The sequence below is a fragment of the Balaenoptera borealis genome, assembly GCF_965194805.1.
Source record: "Balaenoptera borealis genome assembly, chromosome: 9".
In the NCBI taxonomy this organism is placed as follows: Eukaryota; Metazoa; Chordata; class Mammalia; order Artiodactyla; family Balaenopteridae; genus Balaenoptera; species Balaenoptera borealis.
Window position 1 is genome coordinate 42,464,793 of NC_138873.1, and position 21,203 is coordinate 42,485,995.

The 21,203-nt window shown below is 39.1% G+C and overlaps 3 protein-coding genes across 24 annotated transcripts in view; 2 read left to right on the forward strand and 1 right to left on the reverse strand.

Annotated features, from left to right (window-relative positions):
* LOC309635220 (DNA helicase MCM9) overlaps positions 1–21,203 on the forward strand; it is a 131,493-nt gene that overhangs the window by 18,847 nt on the left and 91,443 nt on the right. For all 22 annotated transcript variants that reach the window (XR_014248688.1, XR_014248689.1, XR_014248690.1 and 19 more), the window contains exons 6-7: positions 1,927–2,052; positions 3,503–3,622. Coding sequence is in view for 12 of the 22 variants with exons in the window: in XM_082406109.1 (XP_082262235.1) it covers positions 1,927–2,052; positions 3,503–3,622 (246 nt within the window). In the remaining 10 variants the exon portion in view is untranslated. The remainder of the gene's footprint in view (positions 1–1,926; positions 2,053–3,502; positions 3,623–21,203) is intronic.
* Positions 4,340–19,820, reverse strand: ASF1A (anti-silencing function 1A histone chaperone). Its single transcript, XM_082406292.1, has 4 exons — positions 19,323–19,820; positions 13,371–13,486; positions 9,183–9,359; positions 4,340–7,895 (listed from the first exon to the last, which is right to left on the reverse strand). Exons 1-4 carry the CDS (start codon positions 19,429–19,431, stop codon positions 7,683–7,685), a joined length of 615 nt encoding a protein of 204 aa, XP_082262418.1. The 5' UTR covers positions 19,432–19,820; the 3' UTR covers positions 4,340–7,682.
* Positions 18,771–19,316, forward strand: LOC309635172 (uncharacterized protein; the record flags this gene model as incomplete). Its single annotated transcript, XM_082406055.1, has 1 exon — positions 18,771–19,316. A coding segment is annotated over one exon (546 nt), but the record flags the coding sequence as incomplete, so codon positions are not given.

The following is a 21,203-nucleotide window of genomic DNA, read 5'->3' on the forward strand; positions in this document are numbered from 1 at the left end:
CATTCTCTTCCATGATATAGTCATGGGAGCTTCTACTGCCATGACCCAAGGAATCAAGTTTTTCAACTTTAGGTGATAACAAATTTAGGGAATGGACCTTCCCCTTTGCTTTTCTCTGGTACCTCAGACCTGACTTCAGAGTGTATCTTTTGTGTTGACCACAGTGTGAGGAAACCTTGAGATGAGAAATAAGCACAAGTAGTACAGGTAATATAATAGTTTAACAAGTAAGTAGCTCCTACTATGTGCCAGATACTATTCTGTGTGCCGTGCACCTATTAGCTCCTTAACAACCCTACGAGATACCATCATTATCTCCATTTCACAGATCAGGAAATGGAGGTGGAGAGAGTAAGAAACCTGCCCAAGGTCAGACAGCTAGTAAATAGCAGCACTGGGCTCTGCCACCAGAGCCTGTGGGATGTGCTTCCTGTCAGCACATTAGTCACTGAATCCACCTTTACTGAAAAAGCTGGCTCTTTAACAGCTCCGGCTTGAGTGTCTTCCAGGTCAGTTTGCCTACTTGTTCCCTGCTTGTTGAGGCTAGTCTTTCTTTCTTTGTATGTGTAATCTCCAGATTCTGGTCAGAATTTACATACCTGCTGTCGGGTCTTAACTATGTAGATCTCAGACCTTTCATCTTTTTTCTCTCGACTTTCTACCTCAGGAAAGGAGGGATTCCCTCCAGCAGTTAATGAACTTCCAGGATTTACTAATTCTTCTTTTTGGTTCCCTTTTTACTAAAATGTTTTCTTTCTTAACCATTTCTGCCATCCCAGGTCACATCACCATAGCTTAATTGCCGCTGAGTCAATTTCGATTCGTTATGAAAAGTAGCCTTTGTGCGTAGGGACACAAATTATGGAGGAAGGCCCTTTCCTTTATCTTGATGGAAAAGCTTCTGGAACTGGAATCATCAGCTAAAGGAGTACTTGTATGATTATTTTCCTCCTCAAAAGAGCTATCATTGAAACATGAGTACAAGCTCAGGGTTAAATATGAAAGCCCTCAGACGTGCAGATTAGTTACCAGCATGTGGACATTAGTTTCTGGTAACATGAATGCAGACATACAGAGTACCATCACAGTAGTGAATTCCGTATAAGGCAGACTCCGTAGGGGCTTGTTAGAGTCTCATAAATTCTATGGGCCTCACTGGTTGATTTGGCCAATGACAGAATGAAATACCTACTTTATTCATTGATGGCATAGGCAGATCTCAGATTTGGTGTTTGATATGTCTGAAAACAGAACCTAAAACAGTGGTAATCACTTATTTAAAGCATGTTATCAGAAGAATCCTAAGACCTCCAGCTTGGATTGCTAGAGTTGTCGTTTATAATGATCTTCTAAATATCCTGATACATTGATGCTTAGTCTAGATAAAACAATTTACCAAACTGCTCAGAGCAAATGCTGAATTGACTTTCAGGATGGGTTGATTTTACCTCTCTTATACCTCTGGAGAAGCTCCATGAGCTCCAAGTACCTTTTGTATTTAAAGATAACAGGCTTCTACAATCTGTCTCATTGTTTCTGAGATCGAACACCTTCCTTTTATTTAGGCAGTGGAGTAAGTTTACTGAAATTATTGCACAAGAAGTGCAGCTGGTATTATTTTTAAGGGATAATGTTGGTCCAATGAGGGAGAAAAGAGATTTCTTTCTGTCCCTTGTAAAGTATGCTAAATTTATAGAAACAAACAGGTAGCACCCAGGAATAAAAAGAATTTTCATCTCATGGCCTTATAATAAGAAAAGGACTTTTAGGACCAAAACAAAGTTATTCACCCCTTTTAGTCATTTGGAAATGGTACCCTTGATCATTTTAGAGCATAGAGTGTTTCTCAGAAGATAGGATAGAAAGGGAAATTTCAGCTAGGATTTCTTGAAAATTATTGGTAACTCATCTTTCTGCCTTTCCCAGGAAGGAATGAAATATTGGCTAGCTTGTGCCCTCAAGTTTTTGGAATGTACCTAGTAAAGCTTGCTGTGGCCATGGTGCTGGCTGGTGGGATTCAAAGGACCGATGCTACAGGAACACGGGTCAGAGGTTAGTACCCATTTAAAATTTTTGAGAAATATTAACACACACAGTAAGAAGAGAAGCTAGAATTTTTCTTTCCTGAATAAAAATTGCTTGTTGAGCTTTATTTTCCAAATGTAATCTTTTAAAACTGACAGGTGTTCACTATGTAATACTCAGTCCAACATCAGGAACTACTGTGTAGGATACCAGTCTTTCCAAAGACTTTCAATAAGTATATATTCTTGCTCCAGCCTATCAGGGTGCCACAAAATAAAATCTTTACATTTCTTTTACTGTCTGTGTTTTTCATTGGCTCCCCAGTCTCTCTCCAAGAGGAAAAGATTAGAAATAGTGCTTTTTAATGTCTCCAAGTCAGTGTCTCTCCATCTGTGACTGTCAGTGTGTTTGTCTCAGACTGCTGCTCTCAGTCATCTGCCTGCTGGTTCCCCTTCTGCTGGTGGGTAGCAAATGTGCCATCTGCCAAGAGGTGCTGCCATAGGTCATGCATTCAAGCAAAAATTACTCTAAGTGTGTAATTACATCCAAATGGCAGAAAGCTCTTTTGTGGTTAACACACTTAACTGACCTGAATCTGGCATAAACTAGGTTTATTATGGCCCTCATGCAGGCAATATGAGGGTCATAATAACCAAGGGCTTAACCGAAAGACTAAAAGGACATTATTGTAAATCAGACTGTTAGTAGGGACTCAAAAACCATACTGTACAGCATAGAATAGTAAGTGTAAGGTTTATGTGTACTGTATGTTTTGATTACCTACTGTTTGCAAGGCCTTCTGCTAAATGTTGAGCTTACGTAGTATTTCCCTATTAATGTATTCAGAAAATACTTGAATATTACTGAATAAATTTGCTTGATCAGTGAGATAACATATGCTGCAGGATGTTCATGTGTTCACTATGTTATGTTTGAAAAATAAGAGTACTTTAAGATAGCTATTTCATTAAACTACTAAAATTTTCACAGAATGAAAAGGTTTTCACTTAACTGTTAGAATCATAAGTGATTTGGTATTTATAAAGCACTTATAAAGTCCCAGACACTTAAAAATACTTAAATAAAAATAGAATAAAATACTTATATGGCGGGATGGAAAGCTTTAATCACAGTACTTTGATATTTCAAATAGATTAAATAAAATCAGAAACTTTATAAGGCAAAATTCTTTTAAATGTTAAACACAGTCTTAAACATCTGGCAATAGCACAAAAATCTGTTAAAAAATTTAGATTTTAAATGGTATTCAGAAATCAATTAAAAGATTGTTATTTACCTTGAAAGTTAACTTTTCTAAGATATTCTGGTTAAATCCTTCCTTGAATGACCTTAAGCAAAAGCACCATATAAAATATAAATTGTGTGGGCATCCCAAGTGTACCATTTTCTTTTTGATTAATTACACTTACGAGTCTTTTCATAGAAATTTAAAACTACATTATTTACGTTTTTCTAGGTGAATCTCATCTTTTATTGGTTGGGGATCCTGGCACAGGGAAATCTCAATTCCTCAAATATGCAGCAAAAATTACACCAAGGTCTGTGCTGACGACAGGAATTGGATCTACTAGTGCAGGTATTTTATGTGACAATTTCAATTAATTTAATGTTACTACAGAAGCTAACACAATGGTTGCTTTCTTGTGAAAAAGTACCTATAACAGGATACATGTCAAGATTTTTGAGTTACTGCCAAAAACCTAAGTAAATATGTAGCACTACTTTTGTAGCTCCAAGAAAATATTTTAAAACCTCCACCTTCACTTATTTTCCAAAAGCTTATTCCATATATCTTTTTGTATCTTAGTTTTGAATGATCCTATTCAGTTTTCTCATTCTCTAATGATTACTTTCAAACATGTTTATGCAGCATCTGTTATTCTGTGAAGACCCAGCAAACAGTGTTGAAATTAATTAAATAGGGGGAAAAATCTCACTTCATAAAAGTACATAGCTGGCGTACGCTTACGGCATTTTCATGCTCATGGATCTTACGGGCAACAGTAATTCCCACTGAAAATTCTTAGGTAGAAAATTTGTCTTAGTATGTGGAAAGTGTACTTTCATCATTGCAACGTGTAGCTTCATTCATACATTGTAATGATTCTTCAACAAGTATATTTAAAGCCTTTGCTGATATAATGTCAAGATTTGATTATAAAGTGACTTCAGGAAAAAATTATTTTAAAAAACATGTTTTGATGCCACTTTGAATTTTTACACTGTTTTGATTGGGGAAATATTTCTCCTATTCTCCTATAATAGGCCTTTGGTTTCACACATTTTAAAAATGTTATTTGTTAGGGATGCCTACTGTCCGTGGCTTGTGCTCAAATTTCTTATGAGAAGCTTATAGTCTAAAACTTACCATAAAACAGCAAATGCTCCATCAATGGTCCTATGTAACAAGAGCCCCATTTTAAGGGACTCTCAGGTTTTGAAATATAACTAGACAGTATATTAAGCACTGATAAGAAGGGATTTATGGATTGAGAGGTGTAGACAAGCTTTAGGATACTTGAGGCAAGAATATATGAAGAACACTTCATGTGCATTTTAAAATTGTTATGACCCAGTGTTCTAGAGTTCTGTATTAAATGATATTAACAACAAACAAATAAAGGTGTTTCCCGAGTAACAATGTGGAATGTTTCCTAAGTTAATTATATGGAGTGTCAAGAAATGAGTCCAATTTGTGGACTATTAGTAACTTCAGAGTATTTGGACAGTTTTAAAGTGAATGGCTGATGAATTCACTGTATTAGCCCTTTTCCTTCTTTTTCTTATTGCCAAATTCATAATCCGAATATGAAAGAAATGACAGGTAGAGGGAATATAAATTTTAGAACTGTAGAAAAGTTATTGCTACTTCTCGTCTACCCAAAGGGCCAGACTAGCCTTTCTTTAAACTGTATCACAACCCATTAGAGGGTCATAAAAAGTTATTTCAGTGGGTCAAAACCAGCACTTTCAAAACAAAATACAGTAAAAGATACTAGAATATACTAGGGCACACAGTAAAGGTGCACTATTAAGGGCACATTTTCATGAAAATTGTTAATATAAATACATATTTGTGTTATCAGGTCATACTTAAATTTTTTTTTTTTACCATGGGTTACATAAAAACTTTTGAAAACTGCTGCCACAGGCTTTCTTGGTAAAACTAGAAACCCCAAACCTGAGGATAAGACCACATGGAAGGCTACGGTTGTATAAGGTTATAAATGAACGAATGCATGCACGTTTCTCAGACTTCTGCTTGTTTTCTCAGCTCAAATGATATCCTCATTCCCTCCAGCCTACACGCCTATCTCTTTTGTGGCATAACTAATTTGTTCATGTTTATCTTCTCAGGACATTGCTATTTACTATGATCAGAAAGGGAAAAAACAGTTCTAAACTTTCTAGCTATAATTCAAGCAGCATCTAGCTAAACAGGAAAAATAAAAAACAACCTATGCATTACAGTTTCTTAGTTCCTAATGTCTGAATACTAAATCTTTATTTTAATTTTTAAAATTATCTTATAGAACCATAAAAATTTTAAATAAGAGATAATAGTTTTTTGGGTTTTTAAAAAATATTTATTTATTTATTTTTGGCTGTGTTGGGTCTTCGTTTCTGTGCGAGGGCTTTCTCTAGTTGCGGCAAGCGGGGGCCACTCTTCATCGCGGTGCGTGGGCCTCTCACTATCGTGGCCTCTCTTGTTGCAGAGCACAAGCTCCAAACGCGCAGGCTCAGTAGTTGTGGCTCACGGGCCTAGTTGCTCCGCGGCATGTGGGATCTTCCCAGACCAGGGCCCGAACCCGTGTCCCCTGCATTGGCAGGCAGATTCTCAACCACTGTGCCGCCAGGGAAGCCCCAAGAGATAATAGTTTTTAAGTCTCAAACTTTTGTGAAAATTGGCTGTTGGTTTACAAATTGATATAAAAACCTAACCCTTTGATGTCAGTACAAACCAATCATAATTAATCAGAATAAAAACTCAGCAGTGAACTGATTTGGAAATTTGGCTTATATATGCTTTATTCCTAATAAGCACGTATTGTGTTCTTGTTATATTAATCACTGAGCTCTTGGTTGGAAAGTATTACTTTTATTTTCATTTTAATATTTTAACATTTTCTTTTAATTGCAATTAGACAAAAATGAAATTTTCTTCATATTGTTTTTAACAGCCAGATGTATTTTACTTTTAAAGTCTATGAACTAGTTAGTGGACAGTATTTTAATTATCTGGTATATTAAATTTCAAAGTTTAACATTTAGCAAAATTTTGCTTCACAAAGTCACTTTTTAGAATGACAGGAAATATATACAACTTAGAATCCATATTCAGACAAATGCCCCTTTCCCTTCCTCAAAATAAAAGCTTTAAAAAGTGCAGTATAAAAGTTTTAGATATGAAGGCACTGCATAACTGCATTATATGGCTAATGTCTTGCTTAGCAGCAAGAGTAATGAGAATATTCTACATTTAATTTACTGGAGCATAAGAAACTTTTTGAGGAAGGACCTAGCTCTCATCAAGGAAAAAGAACTTTTTGGCCCATTTAGTTTATGCATTCCTTTCCAAGACTGCTTTTAAAAAACTTACCTGGAAAAGCTATCTAAAATATGTCCACCACAAATATGCCTAATCTTATTGTGCATGAGTGTCAGGGGATATGGAGAAGAGTACTACATGTGAAAATATATATAGTTCCAAAATAGTAACTTATCTATTATGATAAAGCTAAATATATCTTTCCAAATCCACTGTTTTTATATAAATGCTGCCAACAACAGATGACCTAGCAAAACAGATTTAAAGAGTTAAGTTCATAGTATTATAAATCTAACGAACGGAACGAAGTCATTATACTCTCCTGTTCTTAAACTTAGGGAGTTTGTATCTGCTCTTAACCTGCTGAATTCACTGGGTAATAATGATGTATGATTCAAGGAGTGTTCTGATGTCCTGAACTGTTATAAAAACAAAAATCATAGCCAGAGGACCTTATAAACAATTAACCACATTTGTTGTCTTAGAAACCAAACTGAATGCTGTCTGACATTATATGAACTGAACAGTAGCCATAAGAGGCTTCAAGGTGGCCTGGAAAATCAGATCCTAGAGTTCTTGGTAGCATACAGTTGACTTCAAATCCCTTCTTTAAGGGCATGCCGTAAAAAGAATGAAAACTTGCCCCTTAAATCAAACCAAATTATGTGTTATGACAGGAAGACACATTTTAGTTGAAGTTAACTTTGTTCTTTCAAAGATTAGTAAAATAGTGGTCCAAAGATTATTGTCCAAGAGGCTAAGACATCTTTACAACCTGGTCTAATGATTCATTTTTTTTTTTTATAAGTGCTTTAATTACATATAGAGGAAAAGAAAATAATATATATGTTTTAATCAGATTAGTTTCAGAACAAATAAAATAACACATTAGAGAAAAAAATTACTTAAAAATAGTTGTATTTATATTCCACAATTTGCTCAAATACTGGTTTTCTTATAAACTTTCTACAGGATGTTTTTTAAACAAATTCTTCACATTGTATCTTGACTATGTACTTACGGAATTTCAGGGAAATAGTTCTGTGTGTTTTTATAGCTTAATTTGTACTATAGGGATGGCAGGTGGTCACATGCAGTCCATGTGGGATTCTAACATGACATTTAGTGAGTTTTCTGATGTGGACCATCCCTTTGATGCTGAAGGTAATGCATCTGTTGAAAGAAGTGATTGTAGATTTGGATTACTGCTCTCTGCATCTTCCAGTTTTTCTGTGTTATCTTCCCAGTTAATGTGGAATCTTGTGACTCTGGGATTGGATGCCAAAATGTTCCTTTGAAGCTAGAGGAAGAAGGAAATATATAAATGGTAAACACTAAGAAAGTTAGATTACCATACACAACTAGACCTTAATAGAATGGTTCTTTATATTAGTACTCCTAAAGGGCTAATTCATATACAAAGGTGTAAGTCAAATAAAGCACATTAAACATAACTAATAAACAAGAAATAGGGCCGAAGCAAAGAAATTATTTTAGCCTAATGGAAGCAAGATGTGGAGAACCTGAGGGAATTATCCAGCTCTTTTACTATCCAACAAAATATTCTAACTCTGTACTTGTTTCCTAAAGGGGAGAGAATCTCTTGAATGCTTCAGAGGATGCTTTAACAAATTAACATGCTTTCTAGATTAATGTGGTGTTTCTTCACTAATACTTTCAAGGAAAATGAAAAATATTCCCACATATGACCTCTCATTATTACCTATCTTTTAATTATTATGGCTCATTCTTAGAAACAATATTCTAGTTTCTTCTCTTTTTGCTATACAAGGAACAATACAGGTAACTAATAAATTAGAAATGGAACGTTCCACATCAGAATAAAAAACATTCCAGCCTTATTATCAGAAAGGAGAACATTCCATTCTACTCCCATGTAATTTTTCTTGCATAGTCTGGCAGATAGAGTGGTATGTTCAATCTCACAAAAATCACCAGTTACTAAACTATTACAGCTCCCAATGGAAAATCATAAAGTACTTAGTATTTTTGAGAATACCAAGTCACAGATTTTCAGCTTCTCATTCAGAAGCTAAGCTGTTTTCACCACCAGATAATATTTAAGACCTTTAGTTTAACCTCTGAGAATAGCACATAAAGCAAGGTGTATAGGAGTTTTGAGATAACAATGTTCCTATGAAAAACAAACACAAATCTTCCCCCCACAATTTTGGGAAGAGTTACAGACAAAAATATTGAATAATCAGTACAACAAACATGAATTTGAATGTCTAAAGACTGAAATGGATAGAATCATGATGTATGGGGAATGCCATACAGGGAGCCATTAATAGAGACCTGTTTCTTATAGGAGGCACTTTCAATTTTCTAAATCATCAGAGACTCTCAAGGTGCCGAAGCAACAGTAATTACTAATGACTAATCTGGAGGTAGGGTTTGAGGTCATCCATGGTAATGGAACAAAGATTATTTAGTTTGCTCAGTTGGCACAAGGACCTCAAATTTATTTTGTCTCAAAGCCATTTTCATAGTGTACCATGAAATGGCAATTGCTTAAAAAAATTGTATAGTAAAATTAATGAAAAAGGAATAATCAAAGCATTACCTTAGAAAAGTCTGGTTTTACTGGCGGATTTTCCCTTAATTCTGTCTCAGTATATTCATTATTTACATAATAACCAACTCTAATAAATTCTTGACCTCGATAGGTGCATGTAATTAGCACAACTGTTACACCTACTGCATCTGCATCTGGAATGAGTCCCGGATTAGGTGCATCAGCCTAGAATAATTTAAAAAGAAAAGAAACACACATCACAAAAGGTTGTTAACCATAAGCAAAACTGGAGTTTTGGTTACACTGAGCACCTTTGGTTAAGGGTGCAGCAACCAAAACGTGGAAATCATACTGGGAAGGCAAATGCTCACTTTTTTTTTTTTTTTTTTTTTTGAAACTGACTTACAGCTAGAAAATATAATTCACATGTTTCTCCACAGTATACCTAAGTACCCTGGGCACTTGAAAGCATCATTACGTCTAGAGAAAAATAATTCTGGCTACAGTGTGTGGTTGTTCATGAGGGATTATGCAATATTCAATTATAGAACCTTTTATAAAATATAGTAAGCAAATCAATAGTCTTATTAATTCCAACCTTTCCCAGTCATAATTTTCAGACCTAAATTAGTAAATATTCAGTTTTCCCAGTCATAATTTTCAGACCTAAAGTAGTAAATATTCAGTTATCTCCATATAGCCTTTTGGCAGCAAATGTTTGTTATCCAGTTTCCCAGGACACATATTCTCATATCCACTCACCCACCCTTCACAGATATTCTAATAGTAAATTAATATAAAACTGCAAATGGAATGGAAATAGTTATATAGCAGATTTTCAAAAAATACAAATAGTCCCACATATGGAAATTCAATGAAGGTAAAGATTGTTTGAGGCAGATGTAATCAATGACCTCGTTTTGAATCAAAGTGCTGTAAGCTGAACCTTGAGGAATGCAGAAGGTGGGGCAAGTGAGCTAGAGGTGGCTGAGAACATGAGTGAAGGCTAGCGCCCTGTCCACAGCCGTGTGGAAGACAGTAAGGACACTGGTTGGAAGGAATCACAGACTGGGGACAGGCAGTGATGGTGAGGCATTGAGCATGACCTGAAGCAGCTATTCTGAGTGGTAAGTGCATGAAGTCCCAGCAGATTGGCTTACTCTTGCTACGACACTTAAGGACCATCCCTGGGCCTCGGTGAACACTTCATCCAATGCCTTAGCTTGGGAACACTTCTGACTGGTGTTCTCAATCAGGCCATTATCATAAAAGACTCATGATTACAGTATACCTACCACATGTAGGTGACACAAAAAGGCATAAAACACTCACCTAGTTACCCAGACTAAAACTTCCCTACTGGTCTCCCCCAGCAGTAGCCTATTTGCACTGCGGCCAGCATTAGCTATCTAAGCACAGATCCATTCCTATCCCTTTACCAGATTTTAAAACCTCAGATGATTACCCTCATTTCTGAGATAAAAATCTCAGTTTTTAACTTCATTTATAAGGCCCTTCACAGCTGGTCTCCAACCAACATCACAACCCCTTTAACTCCACATCTCTTGGTCTAGAAATGTAGGTTCTTTAAAATGTAATAATAAGCTTTCATGCCTCTGTGCCTTGCATATACTCCTTCCCTAACATTCTGAAAAATTCATCTTTGAAGCTTGCATCAAATGTATCCTTTTTAGTGAAACGCTTTCTAATTCAAAGGTGTAATTAATAGCACTCTTTATGCACTCATATTATTCAACACAAATTCTCTATTAATGTATGTCCAATGATCTAAATATGTTTCCCCTTCAGTCTCCTCTGCGATTCTAAGTTTTATCTCTGGCAGGCATCCCATCCAGCTCATCTTTGTGATCTCGAGTCTGGCATAGCTCTAGGCACACAGTATATACTTAGTATTTTGAAATTCATTCATAACTCAGTTCCTGCCCTGACGTGGTTTATGATCTCTCTTGGAAAGATACCAGAATGGGGACAGAGGGCCTGTCCTGAGAATATGCTGTTTGCCTTTGGGTGGAGATGGGAAATAGAGGTAGTTCAGTACTATGGGAACTTTCCCCTCTATTGCTTCCCATCCCCTCAGCAAATTGGTTTTAGGCATGTTTGTGTTTTAAATTTTGTTTGCTGAAGGATTCAGCTTGAGCAAATTCAAGGAGAGAAGCCTGCAGGCCTCTCAGATCATTTAGGATGGAGAAGTGATCAGCAGAGATCTTTGACTCCAACAAGCAATACTAGGCAGATGTCCGGGCACCTTCCTGCTAGCCTTATTCTGAGGCAAAATCCTGGCAGACCAGGAGAATGCTATGGTAGTTTGTTTAAAACATAAAATAAAAACTGTTTTAAGTTCCTTTCTGCTGATAATGGTGAATTCTGAAAAATGCATAGGCTGAACATATGATCTAAATCACTGTACTTCCTTTGTACTTTTGGCAACATGTGCACAGAATACTAAGGTAAAAATCACTAGAGGGAAATAGTTTTGAGTAATTTTTTTCCTATGATACTTCAAGCCAAAAGCTAAGGAGTATTCTTAACCAACATAAACACATAGAAAAGATTTTTAAAAGTTTGTTTGAAAAACACGGCATTTATTTGCAAGTTGTTTTTTGTTTTGTTTTGTTTTGTTTTTAGCAGCATAGAAAGGTATATTACTACCTCTCAAATCAAGTTTCTTGCATCATAAATTATCATCTGTGAAGTACAGGTTCTCCAGGCTTGTGGGTCAGAGCAAATACTGCTTCTTTGTATAACAATTTCAAGAAGCTAAGAGAATAAAAGCTTAGTTCCAATTATAGAAATAGGCACTGTCTGTCAGTGATTATACTAAACTGCTTTATTCCTCATTTAATCCTCGTAACGTTCTTATGAGGTAGGCTAGTATCCACGTTTTAGGGATGACTGGAGTGACGAGGGGAGGCTGGGAGCCTGTCTGAAGTCACTCGTGGCTAATAAACAGCAGAGTGGGATCTGAACCAGGTCTACAACTGCAGTGCATCCCCACACAGTCACACAACTCAGCTTAACAGCACTTTTAATGTATTTGAGCCTTTTAGTCAATATATTTAAGCTTTTCTTAACCGTTTATTTAAAATATAGTATTTGTTGCTTTTTATTTAATAAAAAGCACTAGGGCTAGGAGAACAAGATTCTGAATTCTATATTTAGGAGAGGGGAGGGAGCAGTAGCAGCTCTAGAGATACCATATGTTTGAGAGATTCTTAGCTCATATCTGGTGGGATTATTTGACCAACAGTATTTATTTAAATTGGTCCCATCTGTGAAGTGAGCGAAGTGAGAGGTCAGGGAGAGAAGAGTTAGATTTTCAGTGGGTTCTACTTAACTAATGAGACTCTGTTGGGTAGAAATACTTGTAACAAAATTAAGAATAATAGTTTTTTTAAAAGCAATGGCTAGTTACTCTTTGAATTATTATAAATTTCTCCCTCTAATAAACATTGATAATTGAGGAGTGACTGAATAGTTTTATACAACAATTTGACATGGATTAAAAGAAGTAATATTTTTGAATGCAGAAGACAATGTCTGAAGACTTGGCACAGACCTAAATACTGTCAGTGGTATCTGAGAACATAATTATGTTAGTAGAATTTCTCCTCACAAATGATAAATAGAGTTGTGGATTTGTAACAGTAATCCTCTATAAGAAGTGTAGAGTAGATGCTTTAGTAGACCACTGGACTTCATTTAGTTCCAGTGACCCAAGATCTCGTAGATCTCTATCTTCTAACATACCTGATAACCTAGCTGAGTTACTGATTATGCTGAAATAAAGTTGTTGTTTTGTTATATCATCATCATTCCTAGTGGCTGAAACTATAATCTGAAAATGCATATTACTAACGATCCCCAGTTAGTAGTAAGCATTTTGAATCCCTGTTTTGGGCTGCTGGACAGCCGCCCTGAAGGTCTCATACTAAGGGACTATTCACAGGAAGAGCCCAAAATTAACCACCACGTGGCCCTGAAGAGTATAAGGTTTACTGCATGCTGTGCAAACCCTGAAGTAAACATCACAGTAACATCTCTCAGCACACAAAATCAGGAAGTGGCATTCCTTCATGACACAGAGACTTCTTAAAACATGATAGAAGCAGACAAAAAGTGAATGCAGCAGAACCAGAGTGATTTAACCCAAAAGGAAAGGGTTAAGGACCATTTAGAAATGTATCTGGCATACATATTTACCAAGAATAATCTTACCTGAAATACAAACATATGCCTTCCTGCAGGTACAGGGCCCACTAAAACAGAGTCTAAAACTTGATCGTATTCTTCACTTTCTGCGGAGCCCACATAGATAATTTTCCATTCCAGGTCTAGGGTTAAAAACCAAAACATTATTTCATATTCATTAATTACATTATGAGATGACATCAAAGACCCTCTGAATGTCCACTTACACCATTTATTGGCTGCTAAAATTGGCTTTTCATAGCAGAAAATCCAGAAAGGCACTGAAGTGCTCCTTATAAATTTAGGGTGTGAAATTCTTACATTTCATACCACAGTTTCTCAAAATGCTGTTTTGTGAAATACTGGTCCCTGGGCAGGGCTCCTCACGAACAAAACAACATGGCCAAAAACTTGGGAAATGCTACAACCTTCTCTTGAGGATTCATAAAGCACACTGGCAGAGCAAGGGGTCTGAAAAATCCTTCAGTAAGGAACACCAGTACCATGAATCCAGTGTTTCCCAAATTTATTTGGCTAAGGAATCCCTCCCCCCCCTTTTCTGTATGTCATCTTTTAACAACCTGCTAAACACACTTTGGAAGGGCTCCCCCATGCTATGTTGCACAGATCCAAATCATCGAAGAGCTCCAAAGTGGAAAAATCATTACTTGCAAACTGCTCTTGTGGATCAGAAGCCCCTTAGGGCTTCAACTCATCAACTGTTAAAGGTCCACAGCGGGGTTTTTCCCTCATGGCACCCCTTCATGGCATACATTCTTTACACTGGGAAGAGGAAACCAAGGATCCTTATACCACTTGATACATCAGAATATTTACAGTGGGAACAGGCACGAGTAACAAGACAGAATAAAGTGCAACCTAAGATGTTCCATGTAATTCAGACTTTATTGAGCACCCTTTACAGTGTGCTCTGTGAGAAGAACCCAGAGATGAGTCAAATGATTGTTCTTTGAAAGAGGCCTCCTCTTTAGTGGGGGGAGAAAGACCACTCTACAAATACAAATTCTCTGAGACCTCCCAGTCCTCTTAGGGTGTTTGGCACTGTGTGGCCTGCCTCTTGGATTCACTCCACAGAGTCTACACCAGCAATCCCAGAGGGTGTTTCTGGGTCACCTGTGGAGAATCCACTTAATGCCACCATGTGTTGTCATTTTTGTGTAACTCTGTAGATATTTTTGTTCCCTAAATAGATAACAGAAGTAGTATAGGTAATACTTATTCATACTGTATTACAAACTGCAAGTTACTGAACTAAAAGATCCTTTAGGTTTATACTTTCTCTTATTATGTCATGGTTCTGTCCCAGACCTAGACCACTTTATCTCCAGTTTCTAGCACATTTCCAGATGCAGGGTCCTTCATCTGACATCTCATGAGATCATCTGTTTGTTGATGAAGATTAAGAGAGGGAACAAGCAGTATGAATATCTAGTCAGAAGGAACAGCAAGTACAAAGGCCACGCAGTAGGCACATGCTTGACATGCTCAAGAAAAAGCAAAGCCACCAGCGCAGGAGCGGAACGAGCAAAGGGGAAAACAGCCAACCATGAGATTGGGGGGCAAAAGGCGTGGCCAGATGAGGCAAGATTTTGAAGGCCATCATAAAGATTTTTGGCTTTTACACTGAGTGGCATGGGAAGCCACTGGAGAGTTTTGAGTAGAGGAGTGACATGAGCTGACTTTCATTTTAGGAGGATCATTTTGGCTGCTGTGTTCAGTATAGACTGTAAGAGGGCAAGGGAAGAAACAGGAGAATAGTTCAGTTGAGGCAAGAAATTATGGTGGCTTGGACCACATGTAGCCCTGGGGGCGAGAAGGAGTAATATTCTGGATAAATCCCGAAGATAGAGCCAGCAAGAGCCACTTATTTTTACAGGGGGCAGGGGAGGGAAACAATCAGGAGTTCTAGAGATAATGAATAAGTGGAGATAATGAATAGGTCTGGTAAAAATTTAGAAACTGTCCATATGTAAAGCCTTGAAAATAGGTGGGATCCCTAGGGAGTGAGCCTGGGCGCTCTCCAAAGTTAAGAGGTTGGGGAGATAAGATCAATAAAGTAAGTTACAAAACTAGTGGCTAGTGAGGTAGGTAACCCAAAAGTCAATTGGAGAAAGGGTTTTAAGAAGAAAGGGGTGTGGAAGCTACTAAACTAGCTGAGTAGAGATAAAACTGGAAATTGTCACATAGAGGTTTTCATAATGCTTTGTTCATTTCATATGTATTTGTACTACTATGTATCGTGCTCTTAGCTTAATTGGTATAAATTGGCATTTGTGGTCTGGCATAGGAACATGGTTATGACTTAAAGACCTACTTTCATAAAATACCTACTGTGTGCTGGGCATTGGTCTTGCCACTTCACACCTGTTGTTTAAAACCTCAACAGCTTTGTATCATATGGATTTAATTATACCTATTATACAAATAAGAAAGTTGAGACTCTGAGAGGCTAAGTAACATACCCAAATTCATACAGCTAGTAAATCGAATAATCAGAATCCAAGCTATGTCTCTGCTTGGACATAAACTCCAAAGCCTGGACCCAACTTGGACCCAACTCCAAAGCCTGGGCTCTTTCCAAAAATCTAAGGAAGATAAATTCTTCCCTTTTTAGCTCTCAAATGAATAGTGAAATAAAGGAACTTAATTGTGGGAGGTGGGAAGGAATGGGTGAGGGCAGAGGCCATGAGGAGATAATCTAGCCTTAAGGAGTATAGGCTGTAACTCAGGGAACACCTGTACCTTAATTTTTATGCTTATGGATGCTTGCTGTAGCTACTGAGTTTAAAATGCTCAGTACTTATTTATAAATTAGCATCAGTTGTTTTGTCCTTTTTTTTTTTGGAACCCAGCTTTCATTCCCTCGTCTCCTATATTTGAAACAAGAAGGGATATGGTCAGATGCTTTGCACAGATTATCACTTGAAGGAGTTTACTCATTTATTTAAAAAGTTAACTGTTTCATTTAATCATGGTAATCCCAGCCTGCAAATTATCTCCTTTTGTAGTGGGAGTGAGGAAAGTCACCAAGGGAATTTCAAACTAATTACACTACTTGGGAAGACCTGTGATCTAGGGGGAAGTATGTAGTCTTTGTGAATTAGTACAAGCCTGAGGTTTTAAAGTAGGAAGCACCATTCAGTTCTGGTACATTATAAGTATTCAACTGACAGTAGTTATAATTATTGATATTGATCAACTTAAAAAAAAAAAGGCTCCATTCAGTAAAGAAGCAGAGAGTCCGCAATCCACAAGGCATAACAAAGAGAGAAATAAAGTCAATCAAAACTTGTACAGGTTTGGTGACCATCAGATCAAACACATCCACAGTCTCCTATCTCCCAGATTTACAGAAAAGCCTCTGCTTAAATCTGTGGATTGCTGTCCTACCCCTGTATAAGGTCTTACAGTAGAAACAAGTAAATTCTCTTAAGAGTAAGTACTCCTCAAGGCTTTTTCTGAAGCAAAGCTACAGGGCAGCTTTTAAAGGAAAGTGAAAACATTTGGGGGCCATTGACAACTTAAAGTATGGAAAATGGCAGCCAACCTCTGGCTTGGGACTTGAGACAAAATTATAAAGTGAAAATTTCTCTTCAGAATATTCTGTAGTTCAATTTCAAGAACAAATTTTTTTAAAGAACTGCAGTATAAAAGATGGGACCTATAAGAAACCTTTGCTAAGTAAACTCAATTTCCTTAATCCACACAGCCTCTAGGTGGAGTACATAAGCATGGCACCTTTTTGAAAGATTCCTTTGCAGCTTTAGTATGACTCAGCTTAAACTCTTAAACAATACTAAATAAACGCCCAGTATAGGTGCCCTGGGAAGTGAGGTATACAAGTCGAAGTAGGTATATTCCTGACATTAGTAAAAACTTTGATGTGATTCAGCTGGGTTCTGAACAGATCCTAGTTAACAAACAGAACACATCAATGGCAGGTCTCAACCATCCAATGTCAAAGCCCTGTAACAACATCCTGAATCATCTAACTTCCTTGTTCAGAACTGGCTCCTAAAATGGAAGGTATCACTTAGAAATACCCGTAATTTCAAGAAGTTCTAACGCCTAAAACACTGTAGTGTAAGTTGGAAAGGACTCAATAGTTGTTCATGCATTTGCCCATTTTTATATGCAATTGGTAATAAAAAAGGGAAAATTAGTTTAATGGGCATGAAAATGGGCCTGGTGGCTGAAGTGCTTATGGTAGTACTATGGGAAAGTAACCAAATAGTTTCAAAGTACCGTAATAAGAAAAATCCCCTTTAATTTTATTATCAATGGCCTATTTAGGAATTAGTTTAATAAATGAATCGTCTTTCAAAATGTGCCCTACTTATATATGTGCATTTGTGCTTTATATATGTAGTAAAACTATATGGAAGAGCACAGACTAAAGTGTTAATTATGGTTACTTAGAGTGAGATGGGGGAAGGTATTGAGTATAGAGGACTGTTAACTTTATATATGTATGTACAACTTTTAAAAAGTCTATTACAATGAGCATATATTGTTTTTGTAATTTAAAAATTAGCAAGTTAACACCCTACATAAAATACATTATACAGAGATTAAGAACTAATTTTTAAAGTGAAAGTGCTTTACATGCCTTCATTAGCATATAAAGTGCATTTTGCTAAACATACTTGTAAGTTCAAATAAGTATGTCCCCTATTTAATTGTTAAATTGCCATTGATGAAGTTAAAATTTTCCCCCTCAAATTTTGAAAATGGAGCACTGGATTGTTTTAATAAAATCGCAAAGACCTTGGCAAATTTTAACTTTCTAAATTTATTACTGCAAATATTAAATATTTACCTTTTTGAAGACCTTAAGACGTACTTAGAAAAAAATAGTAAAAAATTTTGCATTGCCATCAGGACTTTACCTTTTATTTCCTAGCCCACTTTTGTGTTTTATGTTCAGGGTATTTGGATGTGGAGTTACTGTATTTAGATTTCAACGCGTTCTTGAAGAAAGTCTTCTTTCAGACTACTTAGAAGCCAGTGATTAAGTCCTGGAAATTATTTAAGTATTTTATTTATTTCTGTTCTCGGGTTAAATGTAACTTCCTAGCTTAACAATATTTTTCTTCCTGAGAGAGAGGAGAGAAGATTTCGGTCATTAAGGATGAGGAGTCCACGTTGGTCTGGACGAGCCTGAGCGCCAGCATCCCCAGGCGCCCTGAACATCCCGGGCGCCGGCCGGGGAGCGCCGGCCCGCGAGCACCCGCGGCCCCCGGGAGTACCGGCCCGCGGCGCCGAGGGGCCGAGCCTGCGCCCGCCTCCCCCGCTGGTTGGTCCAGGGAGCCAGAAATCAGCGCGAGGACAGCCTCGCTCTCCTCCCCGAGGCGGCCGGGCATGGCCACCCAGGAGAGTACGGCAACTCCAGCGTAATCCCTAAAAATGGATCTGCCTCTTGCTCGGGGGCAGGAAGGTGGGCAGGCGGGGCGCCGCGTTCGTCACCCGCGGAGAGGAGGCGTCGTGACGCCGGGGTCGGTGGCCCAGTTCTCTACTCTCGGTAAGATGGCTCCGCTGCGAACTCGCCGGCGCGACCACACACACATGCCTCTCCTTCCCACCTCCTCACTGGGGCCGTGGGGGCCGCGGAGGCCGTTAGCTGCCGGGGGCCAGCCCGGCGCGACCCCCGGCCGGCGCCACGGGCGCGAGTGCGGGTCTCGCGAACCGTCCGCCCGCCAGACAAAGCTGACAACATGGCTACCTCCGCTCGAACAAGTTCCTCGCAAGTTGAGCCGCGGCAGGCGCCCCGGCTGCGGCCGAACGCCGCGCGCGCCTCGCCGGCCGTCGTCCATCAACTTCAAGTTTCCCTCCGCAGAGCCGAGCCCGCAGCCCGCCCGGCGCCGAGCACCGGCCGCCCGCGCGAGGCCGGGCCCGGGAAACTTTCAACGTCTGCAGCCCGCAACTGACAGACCGGCGGCGGGCGGGCGTCCGACTCACCTTCAGACAGGTCCTCGATGCACTCGAAGGTGATCTCGAACTGGAATGGGTTGTAGAAAGGAGAAGGGTTATCCAGCACCACTACATTGTTCACCTGAACCTTTGCCATATTTTGAAAAAAACACAAACAATGGGAACGGGGGCTTGTTGCGGCACAATAAAGTCCAGCGCGCGGCCGCTCGGGAGAGCGCAGACCCCCGCCCCGGCGCCGGCCCGACGTCGTGCAGCGGTGACTTCAGAAACTTTTTTTTCCTCTTTTTATTTACACGGGAACACTCCACAGTGTTTTGCAGCTTTCCTATTTCACTAAACTACAGCCCATTCTGCTCTGATAACTAGCAGCGTTGCCCACGATTGGCTGCACCCGAGCTCTGACCCTCCTCCTCCAGCGAGGGCCTCCGCGGCGAGCAAGATGGGCTCCCGCTCTCGGAATGGACTTGGAAACTTTAACTGCGGCTCCACCTGCTGGTGTGGATTAGGACAAAGGCGGAGAACAAAGTGAGTGGAATACGGGCTGTGAGGCCCGCGCGGAGGCCGCCGGCGGCGGCGGCGGGAGGAGGGGCGGCTCAGGCCCCGCCTCCGGCCCGGCGGCTCCCGCGCCTCACGTCGGGCGTGGCCTCGGCGGGGCGGGGTCGGAGGAGGAGGCGTGGCCACGGCGAGGCGGAGAGAGGCGTGGCCGCGGCGGGAAGGCTTGCTCGCCGTCGGCACGGCGGTGGGAGGGCGAGGTCTCCGGCGAAGCCCGCCCCTCGGGTTTGCTTAGTGTGGTTTTTTTGTTTTTTTTTTTCGTTTAACGCTTTCTTTACACAAGTCCAACGGCTATGCCGGCTCTCTACTGAATTTAGCAGATGTGAATCCGCTGTCTACACTAGGTTAGGTTCAGTTGTCTGTATATTGGGTAGTATTTGAGGTAGAGGGAAGGGTTGGTTGCAGTGGAAGTAAATTGCATTTTATAGACTGATGCCAGCTCGAAAGGAGCAAAGCCATTTTGGAAATCTAGTTCTTGGCCAGTATGCGTTTGGGCACGACAGCGCCGTTAGTTAAATAGATACAAAATGAAGGGCGAGGAGACGCTTTTCCACCCACACTTTGTGGAATAGGTAGAATTTGGGCTGCACCTGGGTCTTTTTCCTCCCATTCCAACCTGAAAAGTCTGGAATAAGAAAAAGATGATTAAAGGTGGGATCAGTTACGCCCAGGTTTCTCCCGTGCGGTGGGCACAGCAGGAACATAAAAGGAGAAAATGGAAGTGTCAGGAGACCAAAGGGCAACGGATATAACAGAGAAGCGAAAAGCAGAGGAGAAACCACAAAAACATACCAAGACATGCAATTTTCAAAAAATTCATGACCTAAACTGTTAGTAAGTAAAAATTTGTGACAGACACCACAAGTTCAGAGGAACCTTTGCTTGATTATTCCCCATTCAGTGTCAGTGTATTTATGCTGCTTGACTACCTCTGTAGGGAAAGGGAGAGCTTGTAACACATTTGTAAGGTTGTTGAACTGTTTCTATTTACTAAGTAAGAGGGGTATAAAGGGATTTTTTTTTTTTTTTGGCTGCTGCATAAACCATCATTTTTTTCCTTAAGTATTTTGAATGAAACCATTAAACTTGGCTAATTAAATACAGAGAGAAAATTATTTAAGTATCATCTATGCTGGAAGTTTTCTCTTAGTATGGTGCGGAGAATTTTTCCGTTATCATTCTTTGGGCATTGTTCATACCTAAGTAGGTTGCTTTTGATGACTTCTTCATCTGATGGTCCTTTGAAAATTAATATGGGAGAGCTAATACCAGGCCTCCCCGCATTTAGGGAAAGTACTTAGAGTGGGGATCCCATTTTATCGTGAGTGGATTAGCAGTCAAATATGACCTACCAGA